Genomic DNA, 14,860 nt, shown 5'->3' with positions numbered 1-14,860 from the left:
TTGATCATGGACTGCTGCCAGCTCACTTGGGGACCCAGCTGCTGTGGTGGCTTCATTCTCTCCATATAAGAGATCCCAGAGAGTAGTTTTAGGTAATTATTTTTCTCTCCTGGGGGTACCACACAGGGCCCCATTATATCCCTCCTCTTCAGTAAAGGTGGAGGAAATAGGGAGGAGACATGGGATGAAATCTCATATTTTCTATATGCTGATAATACTCAGCTCCATCTATCCATTTTGCCTGACCCAGAGAGTGTGGTTTAGTTTCATTCTCAATATACGAGCATGGATGAGAGTGAGCTAGCTGAGGAGACTATGATGATGGTAAGCAAAGGGAAGCAACCAGAAGATAAGGTAAAGATTATATCAGCCCCGCTAACTGAGGTTGTGTGACCCTTAGAGCATACCAGTGTCAGAGGGCAAGGGCTCACTGGTATCAGGTAATAGGTTTCAGCTGTCCTGACCAACTCACTATGGTTATAATCTGTACCTAAAAGGTATCATGTAATATGTCATTGGAAAACAAATAACTCGCTGATCAATAATGCTGTTTCATGATGTATGCGTGAGTTATGGATATATGCTGGAATGATGACTAAACTGTGTTTAAACCAGGCATATCAGGGGAAATTGTTAAACAGGTATGCCCTAGATAAAGGAAAGCGTATTTGCTTCTCTGACCAGTCTGGTTGTCAGGGAGAGACAGTGAAGGTCCATTTACATATTAGGTAAACAAAAGGCTATCTTGCTAACAATTCAGGGTGGAGACAGCTTCTATCAGGAAAGAGAAACTTTATCTGGGCTATAAAGACAAGGGGTCTGAACATCAAGTGATAAAAAATGGAATCAACTGATTGCTTACAATATTACTGTATTATAAAAGTTTATCGAATGAGGTGTTTTATAAAAGCTTATGACACACTGATGATTAATGTCATTGTAAAATATATGTATTAGCACTATATAAAGAGTTACGGATACTCACTGATCTTAGGCTTTACAATCTATGTCCAAACAAAGGGAGAAACAAGGTGGGATTGAAGTCTCCAGAAACTGAATATAGGTGAGAAACCTGCTTAGGCAAAGATCTTTTGCCTAGGAAGACAAGGGTGACTAGCTCCTTGTGCTTCTGTGGCAGGTCCTGACTGAGAGAAAATTAGCCATGGCTGGGAAAAGGGAAAATTGGTGAAAGAACTCATCTTGAACAAAGCCTGGCCTGTATCTTGTCAGATTAAATTTTAGACTTTTAGATGTATGTTTTCACTTTTATTTGCTTTAACCCTTTCTAACTTTGTTCCGTTTACTTCGCATCACTTAATCTATGTCCTATTGTTAATACATTTGTTTTATTGTTACTATAAACCAACTCAGTGCTATGTTTGAAGGGAAGGGTGTGTTTACCCCAGTTAAGTTAATAAGCTGTAGTGTGCTTTTCTCTTTTTACAGGAGCAACAAACCTTATTATTTCTCTGAGTGGTCCAGGAGAGGGCTGGGGATTGCAGAACACATGGTTTTGGGGAAATTCAGGACTGGGAGTATGTTGGGGTACCCTTGCTCCTTGTAACCATTCAAAGTTTTTTAGCTCAGAACCAACACCTTAAACTATACCCAGAAAGCAACAGGCAGCCAGTGCAGATCTCAAAGCACTGATGCCATGCCGATAGTGAGATACATGCTTAACAAACAGTATCTCATGCGCTGCATCAGCTTTAGATTCTGAAATGATCCCTTTTTAAAGGCTAAAAGGGACTGTACATCTCTACCTCTTTATCCCTCACCTAGCATCAGTGGCCAATTTATTACTGTCTTTGTCAGGCTTTATAATGAATTGTACAGTCTAAAAATTGTTTATCTCCATTTATGAATACAGCCTCAATTCCTCATAACAAATTGACCAAACATTACATTCTCTCACTTTGTTCGCTAGGTGATTCATATTCTCTGTGAGAGCCAGAGAAAGTTTTTTCCTGTTTCTAAATTCTTTTGTGGCAATTTGGTGTCTAGGTTGACTAATTATATTATCATGGACAGACTTAAACAAATGGCTAACAGATTGTCCTCAGGGTTTCTCTCCTACATAACACCAGAAAGCCTTGCAGTAATACAATTGATTTCCTATCTAAGCCAGAAAGCTACAACCACTCATCCTCCATGCCATTATTAACCATGGGAGAATTGATTGGAACTCTAAATAGAGAGAATATATGCATCACTCAGCAACAGTGAATCAATGAGACCCTCTACTTCTTATTCCTGATGGGGCCCAAAATTGGTGGATCCAGTTGATTGATTTCAGTGGAACTACTTTCAAAATCAGAGAGGAAGGGTGGCAGATTCTGGTTCCATATAACTTGTTATAGATCAATATTGACCAATAGGCACTTGATATCTGTGGGAACATGGAATTTTCGATAATGAATAACGTTTGGTATCCTGCTTCCAGCACTGAGGCTGGAGAGGTAAGCAAACCCTTGGTGTAGTGCACCTGACCACATGTACAGTTCTGTACAGTGGAAAATTTTCTTCCTGACTCCTGTGGCACTCAGCACACACACGGAGCCGTGTGATTTGATGAATCCCAACCAACCCAGTTTTTATTAAAGGAACACTGCACACAGCTGAAAGAAGGCACGTCCAAATGAGGGGAAACTGGACCTGAACTATTATTCAAACACATCAGTACTCAGACTCATTTATTTACAAAAAGAAAAGGAGTACTTGTGGCACCTTAGAGACTAACCAATTTATTTGAGCATAAGCTTTCGTGAGCTATAAATTGGTTAGTCTCTAAGGTGCCACAAGTACTCCTTTTCTTTTTGCGAATACAGACTAACACGGCTGCTACTCTGAAACCTGTCATTTATTTACAGTAGCCTTTCTGAGGGGAAATTTAAGTCTCTGAAGATAAAGTGGATATATTTAGGATTTCCTTCCTAGTGACTTGTCCACAGAGCACTCTGTGGAGATGTCATCCTTGGCATAGCAGGGCTGGCAAGACTGACGCATACTCTGGGATTTGTTTCCCCAGAGCAACACCTTCCCAACTAGTACTGAACCGCTAAGGTGTAGCATGGCTTTTACTATAACTGATTGTACACCTAAAGTGAAACATGACTTTAATGTAGGTGCACAATTTCACTTTCACTCCTGCCAGGTACTAGAGAATAGTCATGCACGTACTGTGGACAAGCATGGCATTTTAGCTTTGTGCGAACTGTTTCATTAAGATTTCCTTGGAGGAAGATTTCTTGGAGGTAAGGCTTTAAACACGGATTCCATCACACTGAAAATCTCATTTCTCCTCTTGTTCTTCAATATGAAGAGGAACTAACATCTAGGGGGTTGGAGGATTAATTATTAGTATTTATTACCATTACAATGACATCTACAATATTCTAAGAGCTTTCCAAACATATGACGACAGTCCCTGCCCCCAGGAGCTCACAATCTCAGAAAACAAGCACTAGAAGGAGAAGGGCGAGGAAGAAAGATAAAGCACAATAACTTTTTTTTTGGTTGCCATTGACCTGCTACCTAATCAATGCCAGTGACAATTTCTCATGAACATCTTTTTTAAGTGGGTCTCAAGGACCCTCGAGCTTGGGAAAAGGAGAAGGTAGTGGCATTACGGACTAATTCACATGTATGGGTGCTGCAGAAGAAAATGGACAGGTATCTGCATTCTCTTCCTGCCTCTGCCAGTGCCTCTCCTGCAGCTCACTTTACTAGGCTCTCTTGTGCTACCTGGTGAGTGGGTTTCTGAACATATAATTGTTGTTAACAAAAATGTAGCCATTCATTTAATTGGATAAAGCAACATATTTGAGAGCAGCACTTCAAACATCGCACCTGTGTGTGCGGTGTGCAGAACAAAATGCTTGCACACAAACTGTTACATCAGTTAAAAAAGGAACGTAATATAAACAATAAGGGGAACAAAAATCACATTTGTTTTGATGATTACTATTTAGTTTTCCTTTCTGTTCAGCAGGTGACAGTGGTGGCACATCAGTAGTGGGAATCAGGCTGTGGTATTCTAGGAGCGTCGTATATAGAGAATAAAATCTGTGAGCGTATTTTCACCCAACGTGACAGGTTTATGTAGGCAGAATTATGTATCAAAGGTGGAAATAGCCTATCTACAAATGGCTTTTTTTGAGGGGGTTGTTAGCTAACCATGAGGAAATAAAAGCAGAGGAGTTCTAATCTTGGCAAGTTGGGGAAGGGTAATGCTACGGGACAGACTGTGGAAGGGGGAGAGAGATGGTGGCAGTGTTATCCAGCATCCCCAAAAGGGGCAGGTTGGAGGGGAGTGGGACTGCCACCCCTTTTCTATTCTATATAGGTTCTTATACCGCTCAGTGTACTATCTTCCAGTAATAACATGAGTACACAGTTCTCGTGTTATTTGTTCTCTCATCCTCCTCTGCAATCACTAGTTCTTTTGCTACTATGTCTCATAGCCTGCAAAACCTTACTCACTAGAGTAATCTAGCTGAAGACAGTGGGACTTTTCACATGAGTCAGAACTACTCAATAGCAAAAGTCACTTGTGTGAATAAGGATTTGCAAGATTTGAAGTCAGTGATTCAATGAGTAAGGACTACTCACATGAGTAAAAGCAATGCAGGATCAGCTTGCATGTTAAGTAAAAGTAGTACAATTAGAGAGGCAGTGCGATTCAGTGGATAGGACACAGGATGGGACAAGCGACCGGACTTCTATGCCACTAACTTCCTGTGCGACTGGGCACATCACTTTGCTTCTTCAGGGCTGACTCTTACTATGAATGCTTACCACACAGTAAGCATTTCAACTGGTACTACTGAAATGCAAATAACAATAATAATATAATGAAACGTGGTTGTACAAGTGAATTGTATATTAAATGACTGTAAAATCTTCAATCTTCATACCACCTGTGAGTCAGAAGAAGTTGTGGGTCTCGGATTCATGTTTGTAGCAACATTTTCTTAAGGTCTGATAACTAGTAATCAAGACAATCAGTGTTTAGCTTTTATTGTGATGTACAGTGCAGTGCAATTTCATACCTACACAGGAAAAAATAAAACAGTGAAGTGGAAACCCCAGAAAAAACTGCAGAAATTACAAGGTGTTTTTCAATGTATCTGTTTATTTGAAAACTGCCTTGTGCAATCAGGTTTGTCTGTCTTTTTTTAGAGGGACTTTAGAAGTAGCAAGAATTTGCTGTCAGTTCTGATGATCCAGTTACCTAAGTCTCCTCCAAGAATAAAATTGCACATGCATAAAAAACTAAACAGCTAGACCAAAAACATTTAATTGATTTTTTTTTATTTGACACTCACATTACAAAATTTAGAAACCAGAGACAGTTCAGGCAAACTGTTAAAACACAGTATAAATTAGGTTTGTAATATATAAATTCTATACATAGGTAAATTAGCTTGAACATGACTGACAAAAGGGGTCACCACAGCTGTATAAAAAGGCATCAGAGTGGGGTGGATACAATAATCATGAATGCAGGTTAAGACGTTTTCCACAAACAGCTATAAAGCCTACTGATGACCATGCTATTTTTGCAATGTTTATGCAGGGTATAGTATGCACATTGCCATCAAAATTATGTAAGGTCTATGTACAGTCACAAAATCATAATAGCCATTATCAAGTAACCTTCCTGTTGCCTGCCTGTGCAGTTAATATAGTGTCAATATTAACTGAGAACTCCTATTTAACAAAGGGTGTTACTGGGATACCTATTTGACCTGAATATGAAGGAACTTGGGTTTAAAAAGAACAACAACAAAAAACAAAGAAACAAGTGGCAGGAAAAAACACAGCTACTTCAGTACCCGTGCTCAGGAGACACTTGCGTCTTTAATACCATATTTCTTTCAATGCCCAGTTTGGTTCTTGCTTTATAAAAATATCTATCACAACATAGTGTCCAGTTTTCTAAGCACAGTTGCGCAGGGAGTTGTATAGCAGAGGGGTAAAAACAGAGTTTTGGTAACACCACCAGTAAAATTTTGTAGACGTTTGGAATGTAGAGTAATGCTTTTGAGTCCATTTAGGAGCCAGCTGTAGCAGATGCTGTCACATTTCATAGAACTTGCTAAAAGTGCAACAACTCTTAAATCACATTTCTGTCCTATGCAAGTTGAATACTCACACTTTTTAAGATTCACGACATACATCCCAGTGTTCTGAACCCTGGATGTCAATTTATTTTCCATAATTGTTACACCAGCAGTTTCACTCTTTTTTACAGATTGCCTCCTCGAGGAAGTTACTAATTGCACATGTGTAAGAATCATATCTTTAAAAGCTTCCTTTAATTTAATAGCAGTGAGCTTGTCCCTTTCACTGAGTGTGAAGAGTTAATGGGACAAGTAAAGAAATACTGAACTGTAACAAATTCATCCCAGTACAAGATCCAATACATCCTATTGCCAGATACAGGCCATAGAAATCTGAGAGAAAAGCATACTGTAAACTTTAACCAGGCTTGGTCTGCTATAAAAACACATAGGAACTCGTATTCCTCAGCTACCCAGGTTACACCCCCAAACTCGGACTTATCCATGGGTACGTCAAACTCCAGAGAGCCATTATCCGGTTAGTCATTCCAGGAAAACAGGAATGTTAAGAGGTGCTCATTATAGGAGTGACATAGTATTGGCTAGATACAGATACCTGATAGGGTTACAGCTGTCTGGAAAGTACCAGTGCTCCAGTACTTTCTGTAGTGAACCAGGTTTAGATGGCAGCCCACAGTGCCTTGAAGGGAGGTTGGCTAGTTCAAATATTTGACTTACAGGATGTTTGAGCGTGTGAATCCAGAATCTTCCCCCCTTCAGCAAGGCCTGGGAGCTTCACAGAAGTAGGAAGATTTCCTGCTGCTGCAACAGTAGCCTGAGCTGGCTGTTTTATATGGCAGGTGATGCTCTGAAGGGAGACCTACCCCTGGTCTTCTGGCCAAGGGCACTAGGGTATGATTACAGAGCCTGCATATGTCACAGGAGGACATGAAACGTCTACTGAAGTTTTGGAAGAGCTGCTTCTTAGGCAGAAGCCCGCCTCAACAGAGGCAAAGGCATCCAGGAGGAAGTTAGCAGCTTTTCTAGGCTCACCCAGATTTCTTCAATTTGCAGGGCAACAATCTGAGTCTGCCCACAATGGCAGAAAGGGAGCACAGATGGGAATAAGTCAGTCTCAAACAGGAATCATGGCTGAGAGGAGCAGACAGACAACAAGAAAAGTCCCAGCAGTTTTAATTGGTCTGGCCTACTGCTTAGGGTGACCATACATCCCCTTTTGGCTGGGACAGTCCCTTTTTTAAGCCCTGTTCCAGCTGTCCTGACTTTTTTTTTTTTTTTTTTTTTTTTGACAAAAGTGGGCATTTGTCCCGTTTGCTCTTGTCAGCTGATCAATGCCAGCCCCAGCCTCGCAGGGGGGAGGGGGCAGCAGGCAGGGCTCGGGTGAGCAGCGACCCCATGAACTGGAACCATAAACTCACTGAACATTAAATCTCACCAAACGAGGGTCAATCCATCCTCATCATCGTATCCACTCACTATACTCCACACCTGAACATAGCCATTATCTGAACAACATACCCTCATAGCTCAATGTCTGTACTTTGACCCATCAACCTTTTACCCCCAGTCGGGGATACTGCAGATTATGTATTCCTTACGCCACCCGATCTTAAACCAAACTTCGCACCCATTGATAATCTGTACGTTATTCCCTGATAAACAGAAACTTCTATACTTAAACTCTGTACCGTTCACTTTTTTTAATCATCATCTTGAATAAAATTTTTAAATCTGCATAAGCAGTTTTCCCAAATGGAAATCCATTGAAAATAATCGAATTAGAAAGCCATAAGAGTTACCGTGAGTTGTCTAGAAATTTCTATGATTCATAACACCTCAGTGCCTGGTGTTACTAGCTCACTTTCTTGTAGTTCTGAAGAGTTCTTCACCTGTCAGTAATGGGAAACTATTGGAGATTATTTTTTATTGCTGATATAAAATTATTAGAAAACTTTAGGGAAACGTCCACCCCCAAACTGTTAATGGAATCTTCTGTTGCTATTGTCCCCTTACTTATTAAACACGTGAGTGAAGCAAGGCCATCGTGCTCTCATCTATTATGGGAATTTATTTCTTGGTTGGGCCATGCATAAATCACAGATGTAACTGACAAATTTAGGGCCTGCCCCTGCCCCTGAATCCAGTGGGAGTTTTGCCATTCATGTCAATGAGGGCAGGGCAGGATTTTTAAAGCCTGCAGGCTGCTGAGTGCCCTCACCTCCCACTGAAGTGACCTTGCAGGAAGCAGTCAGTCTCTCTCAGGCTCAAACCTTGAGAGCCAACTTTTACAAAGTGCTCAAAGCCTCATGTGAAGCACGGCTTGTCCTCAATGTTCACTCAAGTCAGTGGGAACTCTGGACGCTCAGCATCTGTGCAAAACAGATCACTTATAAACAGGTGCCTCCATGTGGATTTAAGGGCCAGATTTTTAAAGGTATTTAGATGCCTAAAGATACGATTAGGCGTCAAATGGGATTTTCAAAAGCCCCTTGGCACCTAACTCCAATTAATTTAAATGGGATTTAGGCAACTTGGTTCTTTAGAATATACCACTAGCCGTCAATTGCATCTTTAGGTGCCTAAATACCTTTGTAGATCTGGCCCTTAGGTGCCTAATTTTAATCACCAGGTTTGAAAGTTTTGACCCAACTATTGATCCCCACAAGGATCTCCTGAGACTTAATTCAATAGGTTTTGGAAAGTTCTTTAAGTTCTTGAAATGTGCCGTAGGAGTGCTAAGTATTATTAATTATTATTATTAGAAAAATAATATTTTTAGTTCATATCTTCGGAGGAATAGAATCTCAGCTATCCTAGCCTCCTCCTGATTGTTAAAGAATGAATAAAATTTCCACTTTAAAAAGAAAAGGAGTACTTGTGGCACCTTAGAGACTAACCAATTTATTTGAGCATAAGCTTTCGTGAGCTACAGCTTTCATCGGATGCATACTGTGGAAAGTGTAGAAGATCTTATTATATACACACAAAGCATGAAAAAATACCTCCTCCCACCCCACTCTCCTGCTGCTAATAGCTTATCTAAAGTGATCACTCTCCTTACAATGTGTATGATAATCAAGTTGGGACATTTCCAGCACATCCTGGATTTGAAAGTGAAACCTGTCACTTTAAAAAGCAGATCGAGCAATGCTGCAGTTCCAGACAATAAAAGGAGACCATTAGCACAATGAAGTCATAATATGCCTGCTATAAAGATATATACAGTAAGGAAAATGACCACTCAGAGGGTACACATAAGCCTTAGAATTGTTATGAATAGGTCTATGAATACTGCCCTGGATTTGGTTGGAATTTAACAGGTTTCTAATGTCATCATTTTGGAACTGGTTCCATTTCAGTAGCTGTCATTTCTAAATTTTGACTTGTAAAATACGCCTATTGACTATTTTTACACTCACATACAAAAAACCTATTAACAGCATCAAAATAACACTGGTTCCCAGGCTGAAATGATTCTGCATCCACCCTGCAATTAGCCGCTTTGGGCAAAAGCTTGAGTAAACAGAGGAACTCTACAGCAAACTCAATCTCTGACAGACAAAAAGGAAAGGGAGAACCATGGTCCCACCACTGAGAATGCCCTGCCTCTAGCCCTACGTATTTAGATCCAGGAACTATTAGAAAAGTAGCCCAGCCGACGTCAAACCTCATGACAGAGCACAGGAGAGTGGTGGTCTCTCAGGTGGCCATAACCAATATCCTACAGGCCTTTAATTGATCAAAATCAACGCCCTGAATTGCACCCCAGAAGCCAATGTAGCATTGTGGGAATAAGTGCAATATATACCCTATGGATAACAATTCAAACAGGCAGTTGCACCCTATACCAGATGAAGCTTCTGAGTGCCTTCAAGGGGAGGCCAACAAGGGAGGACCTTGCAACACACTCAGGTACAGGTTACTATAGCGAGGACAGCAGTGGGAAGTGATGGCTATAACCTTTCTGGCTAAAGCCATACACAGACCCAGCCAACTTTCTCATGAGCCTTGTTTGTTTGTTTTTTAAACCCAACAGCAGTTCTGATAAGTTATGCACATGATTCTTCGCTCTTTACTGGGGGAAGTTACCATTGACTTCAATGTAGAACTGAACGCGTTATGCTGGTCAGAAAAACAGACTGGGACAGCTAAAATGCCAACACTGAGCCTGTAATTAAAGGAGGAGGAGTTCAGTAGCACGTGGCATTTTTTATTTCCGTTATGCTTTTGCGTGGTTCTTTTTTCGAACCTGACCCCTGCCTATCTTTATGTCCTTATGCTCACAAACAGTACCGTGGGACTGCTCATGGAAGTGAAACAGGTGAAGTCCTCTAGTTTGCTTTGCTCTAGTTTTAGAGTTCTGGTTTGCACCTGGTCTAAGCCCAATTCATTTGCAGTCATTTCATGTTTATATTACAGTAGCACCTTGGTTTCTGCAAACACAAAGGCAGATGCGGTCCCCGCTCCGAAAAGCGAACGTCTCCAGGGAAAGGAAGTGGTGAGCACAGTCCAGCACATAAAAAGTCAGAGTAAAAATGGGGCGTTGCTAAGTCTTTACTCTAGTGCATTGGCACACAGAGGGAAACCTCTTCATCTCTCAAATGCACTGCTGAGTCCAAAAATCTAGGCTGCTCTTCCTCCCCTGCCCTGCTCCGCTCCCTGTGTCCCAATATCGTGTTGCACTGGAACCAAAGCTAAAGTAAGGAGACGGAACAAACCCAATGAGTTTCCTCACACAATCACCTTCTATCACCTGCCAATAAGGTAAGGCGCCTTAAAAACACCGCTCTCAGCATCAACAGAATTAAGGAATAGTTTAAACAGAGGTAAGTAGGACTTGGAGCCATTTGCTTCCCACAGCTTTCAGTGTAAGCAGGACATCTGTATTTTGTCTCATCTTTAGTTCATGCCCCAGAGAAGTCTGCCAAGATTCACAGTAAGAAAGGCAAGAACAATTGGAGAAAGAAGAAATAACTAATTTTCACAGTTCAAATCATTCTATGTAAAAATTCATGGGGTTTGCATGACTTTTCATGCAGATGTGGTTTACATGAGTTTTTATCCATGGGCAGCTTATCTCTGCTGAAGTCAGTGCATTGTTCAACAAGGCAGGAGGCTGCTGACGTAAAATAAAATCCTTCTTTCCTTCCTTAGCAATTAACCAGATTGCTGTTGCATTTGACAAAATTTGATTTTACTATACTCAGAAAGGATTTAGGGCGCTGCTGTTTGAAGCACCTGCTTCTGACATGTGCACACTGCGTCTTTAGTTTTCCATTGACGACCATTCTCTGTTGCAGCACCATGACTCTCCTTGCTCTTGTTTTGTTTCCTTCTGAGTCAAGGTTACAGTGATACTGACATAATTTGTGGCCATCCCAAAACTATCTGTTGTCCTTCCTCTCTTGAGTAATTAGAAAAGCATAACTGTGCATATGGTAAGTCAATTCTGTTAATTTCAATGGATGAATCCAGTTCATCACATTAAGCAGTCCAAAAATAAAAAGGAAGAAAAATAAAAACTAAATCCCAAATAGGCATCTTTGGAATCAGTAGTGCAAAATATTTTTGCTGATTTTTTTTCTTGTCGTACTGCAATAATCTGAGTCTTCAAGTCTTTCCTAAAATAGTAGACCTGCAAATATGAAACATTACAATAATGAAGATGAAACAAAGAAGCATGCATAATTAGTGCTTTTTGGTTTTGGCTCATTCAGAATTATCGATGAGGCTTTATTTTCATTTACACTAAAGCCTGTTTACATTGGTCCAGCAGTATGAAGGAGCCTTAAGGTGGATATAAATGACACACTGGCAGTATTTTACATCTGCTCCCAGGCACCTTTACACAGCCAGAGAAGTCTAAATAAGACCTGGGCCCTTTTTATTTACAATGTATAATTTATATTAGGACTATTATTTTATCAGTTACAGCTTTGCAGTTATTATTTTCAGTTATTATTTTCCAGTTACAGCTTTGCAGACTAGGGCCTTAAGCTGAGAACACCTTCAGCACAATCAACAAGACACATATTTGATGCCAATCCAATTAAGAAATTTTCAAACTTCAGTCAAGTTTAATTCTTGACTATCAATGTAGTGCATGTATTGTAATTATGGTTTTATAAAATGAACTCCTACCTCAAGGATTTCCATCTCTCTTTTTCAATCTGGTTCTCCGGGCTTTCACTTTCATAGGAAGCCAGATACAAACCTAATAAAAAATTGTTATCCAAATATCATCAGGAACCCCAAATCCCTTTGCTTCCTCAAACTACAGTCATTCACTGTGAGTTTTGCTGGTACACGTTATCTTCCTCATCTATTGTCACTACTGTATCACACAATAAGCAGAATGTTTTTAAAAATCAAGGGCGGTTAAGTGCCTAACTCTCACTGAAAGCCCTGGGTGCCAAAATCCCATTTGCGCCTTTGAAAAAGCGGCCCCAATGCTTTATCAAAAAGTAAAAAATCAAAGGACTGACAGCTGAAGAGACAAGACCCCAGTCTCCTACATTAAATTAAATTCACATAATTTAACACTGAATTTAATTCCTCCCCACTCCCCATTTTCATCTGCAACCTCTTCAGATTCCTTAAGAGACGGCATGTTAAACCAATAGCACACTAGGTAAGAATGAACGTACAGCAGCCAGAGCGAGAAAACGCAACGCAGAAATGACACCCTCATGACATATATAATCGTATAAACTGGTCTTCGTTTACAGACCTTTTTTGAAGATCCCTAAACTACAGGATGCGTTATATAGTGCAAAAATAAGGGTACGCATTAAAGATTCCATCTGTGTGAGCTGGTAGTGCGTTACCATCTAGCTTGCTTTATGGACTTCTATAAGTAGGTCATAATTTGTATTCATGGACACTTTTGCATTCCACTGTTTAGTTATGCTTTATTCTGTAATGCCACAGTCACCTTTGTCTTTTATTCTGTGATATAATTCAATGAATGTTTTAATATTCAAGAGTTAGCCCACTATTACTCTGTATTGTGGCATGGAGAGCTTATTTGTTTTACTTGACCGGTCAGCGCTCTCTCTCTTTTATTCATGGTGGGTCTTTCTGCTCCCCACTTTACCTTTGGCAGTCAGGGAGGCCAGCTGTAGCCTGGCTTCTACTGAGGGCATCTCATGAAGCCGGCATGAATATGACCCTTTATGTGGGGGAGAGGGTCTGCAAGCAATTAGGGAGTTGAGGTCACCATGCAGCCTGAAAACAGCCCTTCTGAGATATCTACAACCACCGACACACAGTACCCTAAGCACCACCTGAAGCCCCCATTCCCCCTCCTTGCCATACATATTGCTTTAATCACTTTAATTATTCCTTTTTGGCAGTCATTCCTCATGGGATTGGAGCTTAATTTTCCTAGCTGTATTTTGACTTCTGATGTGGCCTATGAAGTAACAACTGACTGGTGTGATTAACTTGGATGGTTGTAGAAAACTGCCCTTAGAATCAAAAGGAAAAATAAACCCAAATGCAGCCTAGCTTATGGGAATGTAGCTGCTGTCACTTGATATGTCTGACATGATGTAACAGGATGAGAATGAAATAATTCCATATGAAATGAAGCAGTGTGACAACCTAGATTCCAAAATGGAAAGGGTAAGAGAGGAGACGGGGAAGAGAGATGGGACAGGGACTAATTTCGGAAAATGAATTTGGTCATATTTTAAAGTACTTACTATGGAAGATTTGTCTTAAAATACTTAAAAACAAAATAAAGTGTATCCTCATTGGAGCAAGGGACGTGAGTTGGACTCCCACAGCCTGGGGCTCTGGAGATCTTCTGATTGGCGAGCTGAAATTGTTGATTGGTAGGGAAAGGTAGCCCTGACCTCAGTCCCAGAAGTGCTTTTGGCTAGAGGATGATTGACATTCATGATAGTTCCTGATGTGACTGCTCAGCCTCATTCCTTGGCTGAGAAGCAGTACCATCCCGGTGACTTACTATAGGCAGAGACGTGGTGGAAAAATGGTACAACAATGACTTAATGGGCCAGAATGTCATTTTCACAGTAGCACGCTGGATAGAGTGGTGAGGAGCAAGTTAAGAGGCTAGAAAGAAGCAGCTTGTAGTGGTCAAAGTGAGAGATCACCAGAGCACGGATAAGGGTTTTATCAGTGGTGATGGAGAGACAGTCACATTTATATTATTTTGAATGGTTAAAAATATATATGGATTTCTTACCATCTTCAGTAAAGATGGGAGCTGTATGCAAGTAGTGGATGATGTTATGGTCTTGTTCAAACGGGCATTCCACTTGCTTCCATGTTATAAACTCGCCTACTTGTTTAGCCAGTTCCAGGAATTTCTGCAAATATTATAAAGTCCATTTAGCACAAGAACATCATATTGCTGAAAGGATCACAACTGGGCAGAGGCTGCAGATTTCCTAATGCAAACTGCACGGATATGCATTTGCAAAGGAACCCCATGAAATTCAGAAGGGAGCATTTTCTGAATAAGACTTCTCCTTGGTTTCCATACTGTGCTGAAAGGGGAAGAAGCAGGGCTGGGGTACCCTATATTCCATCTTCACATGAAATCCTGCTCTACTCTCAAGTAGAAATAAGCAATTTACGGTTTCCATACATAGGGTTTGCTCCAGAATGGATGGCATAAAACTCAGTGCCATTCTGGGATGAGTCCCAAGTTTATTACATCTCAGAAATTTAGAATGCTGCTTTGTACAAAATGCTTTACAGGAATATATCATATAAGGCTTCATGCAATATATGATAGAAACGAC

At 40.6% G+C, this 14,860-nt stretch overlaps 1 protein-coding gene across 1 annotated transcript in view; it reads right to left on the bottom strand.

Moving 5' to 3' along the window:
* Positions 1 to 11,696: 11,696 nt before the first annotated feature.
* RASGEF1C (RasGEF domain family member 1C) overlaps positions 11,697 to 14,860 on the bottom strand; it is a 46,162-nt gene continuing 42,998 nt past the window's right edge. Inside the window, exons 11-13 of the mRNA XM_077824715.1 lie at positions 14,299 to 14,422; positions 12,228 to 12,300; positions 11,697 to 11,721 (exon numbers count right to left, since the gene is read on the bottom strand). Coding sequence (XP_077680841.1) covers positions 11,697 to 11,721; positions 12,228 to 12,300; positions 14,299 to 14,422 — 222 coding nt within the window. The remainder of the gene's footprint in view (positions 11,722 to 12,227; positions 12,301 to 14,298; positions 14,423 to 14,860) is intronic.

The sequence above is a fragment of the Eretmochelys imbricata genome, chromosome 8 (genome assembly GCF_965152235.1).
Source record: "Eretmochelys imbricata isolate rEreImb1 chromosome 8, rEreImb1.hap1, whole genome shotgun sequence".
In the NCBI taxonomy this organism is placed as follows: domain Eukaryota; kingdom Metazoa; phylum Chordata; order Testudines; family Cheloniidae; genus Eretmochelys; species Eretmochelys imbricata.
This window is presented reverse-complemented; position numbering and strand designations above follow the sequence as displayed.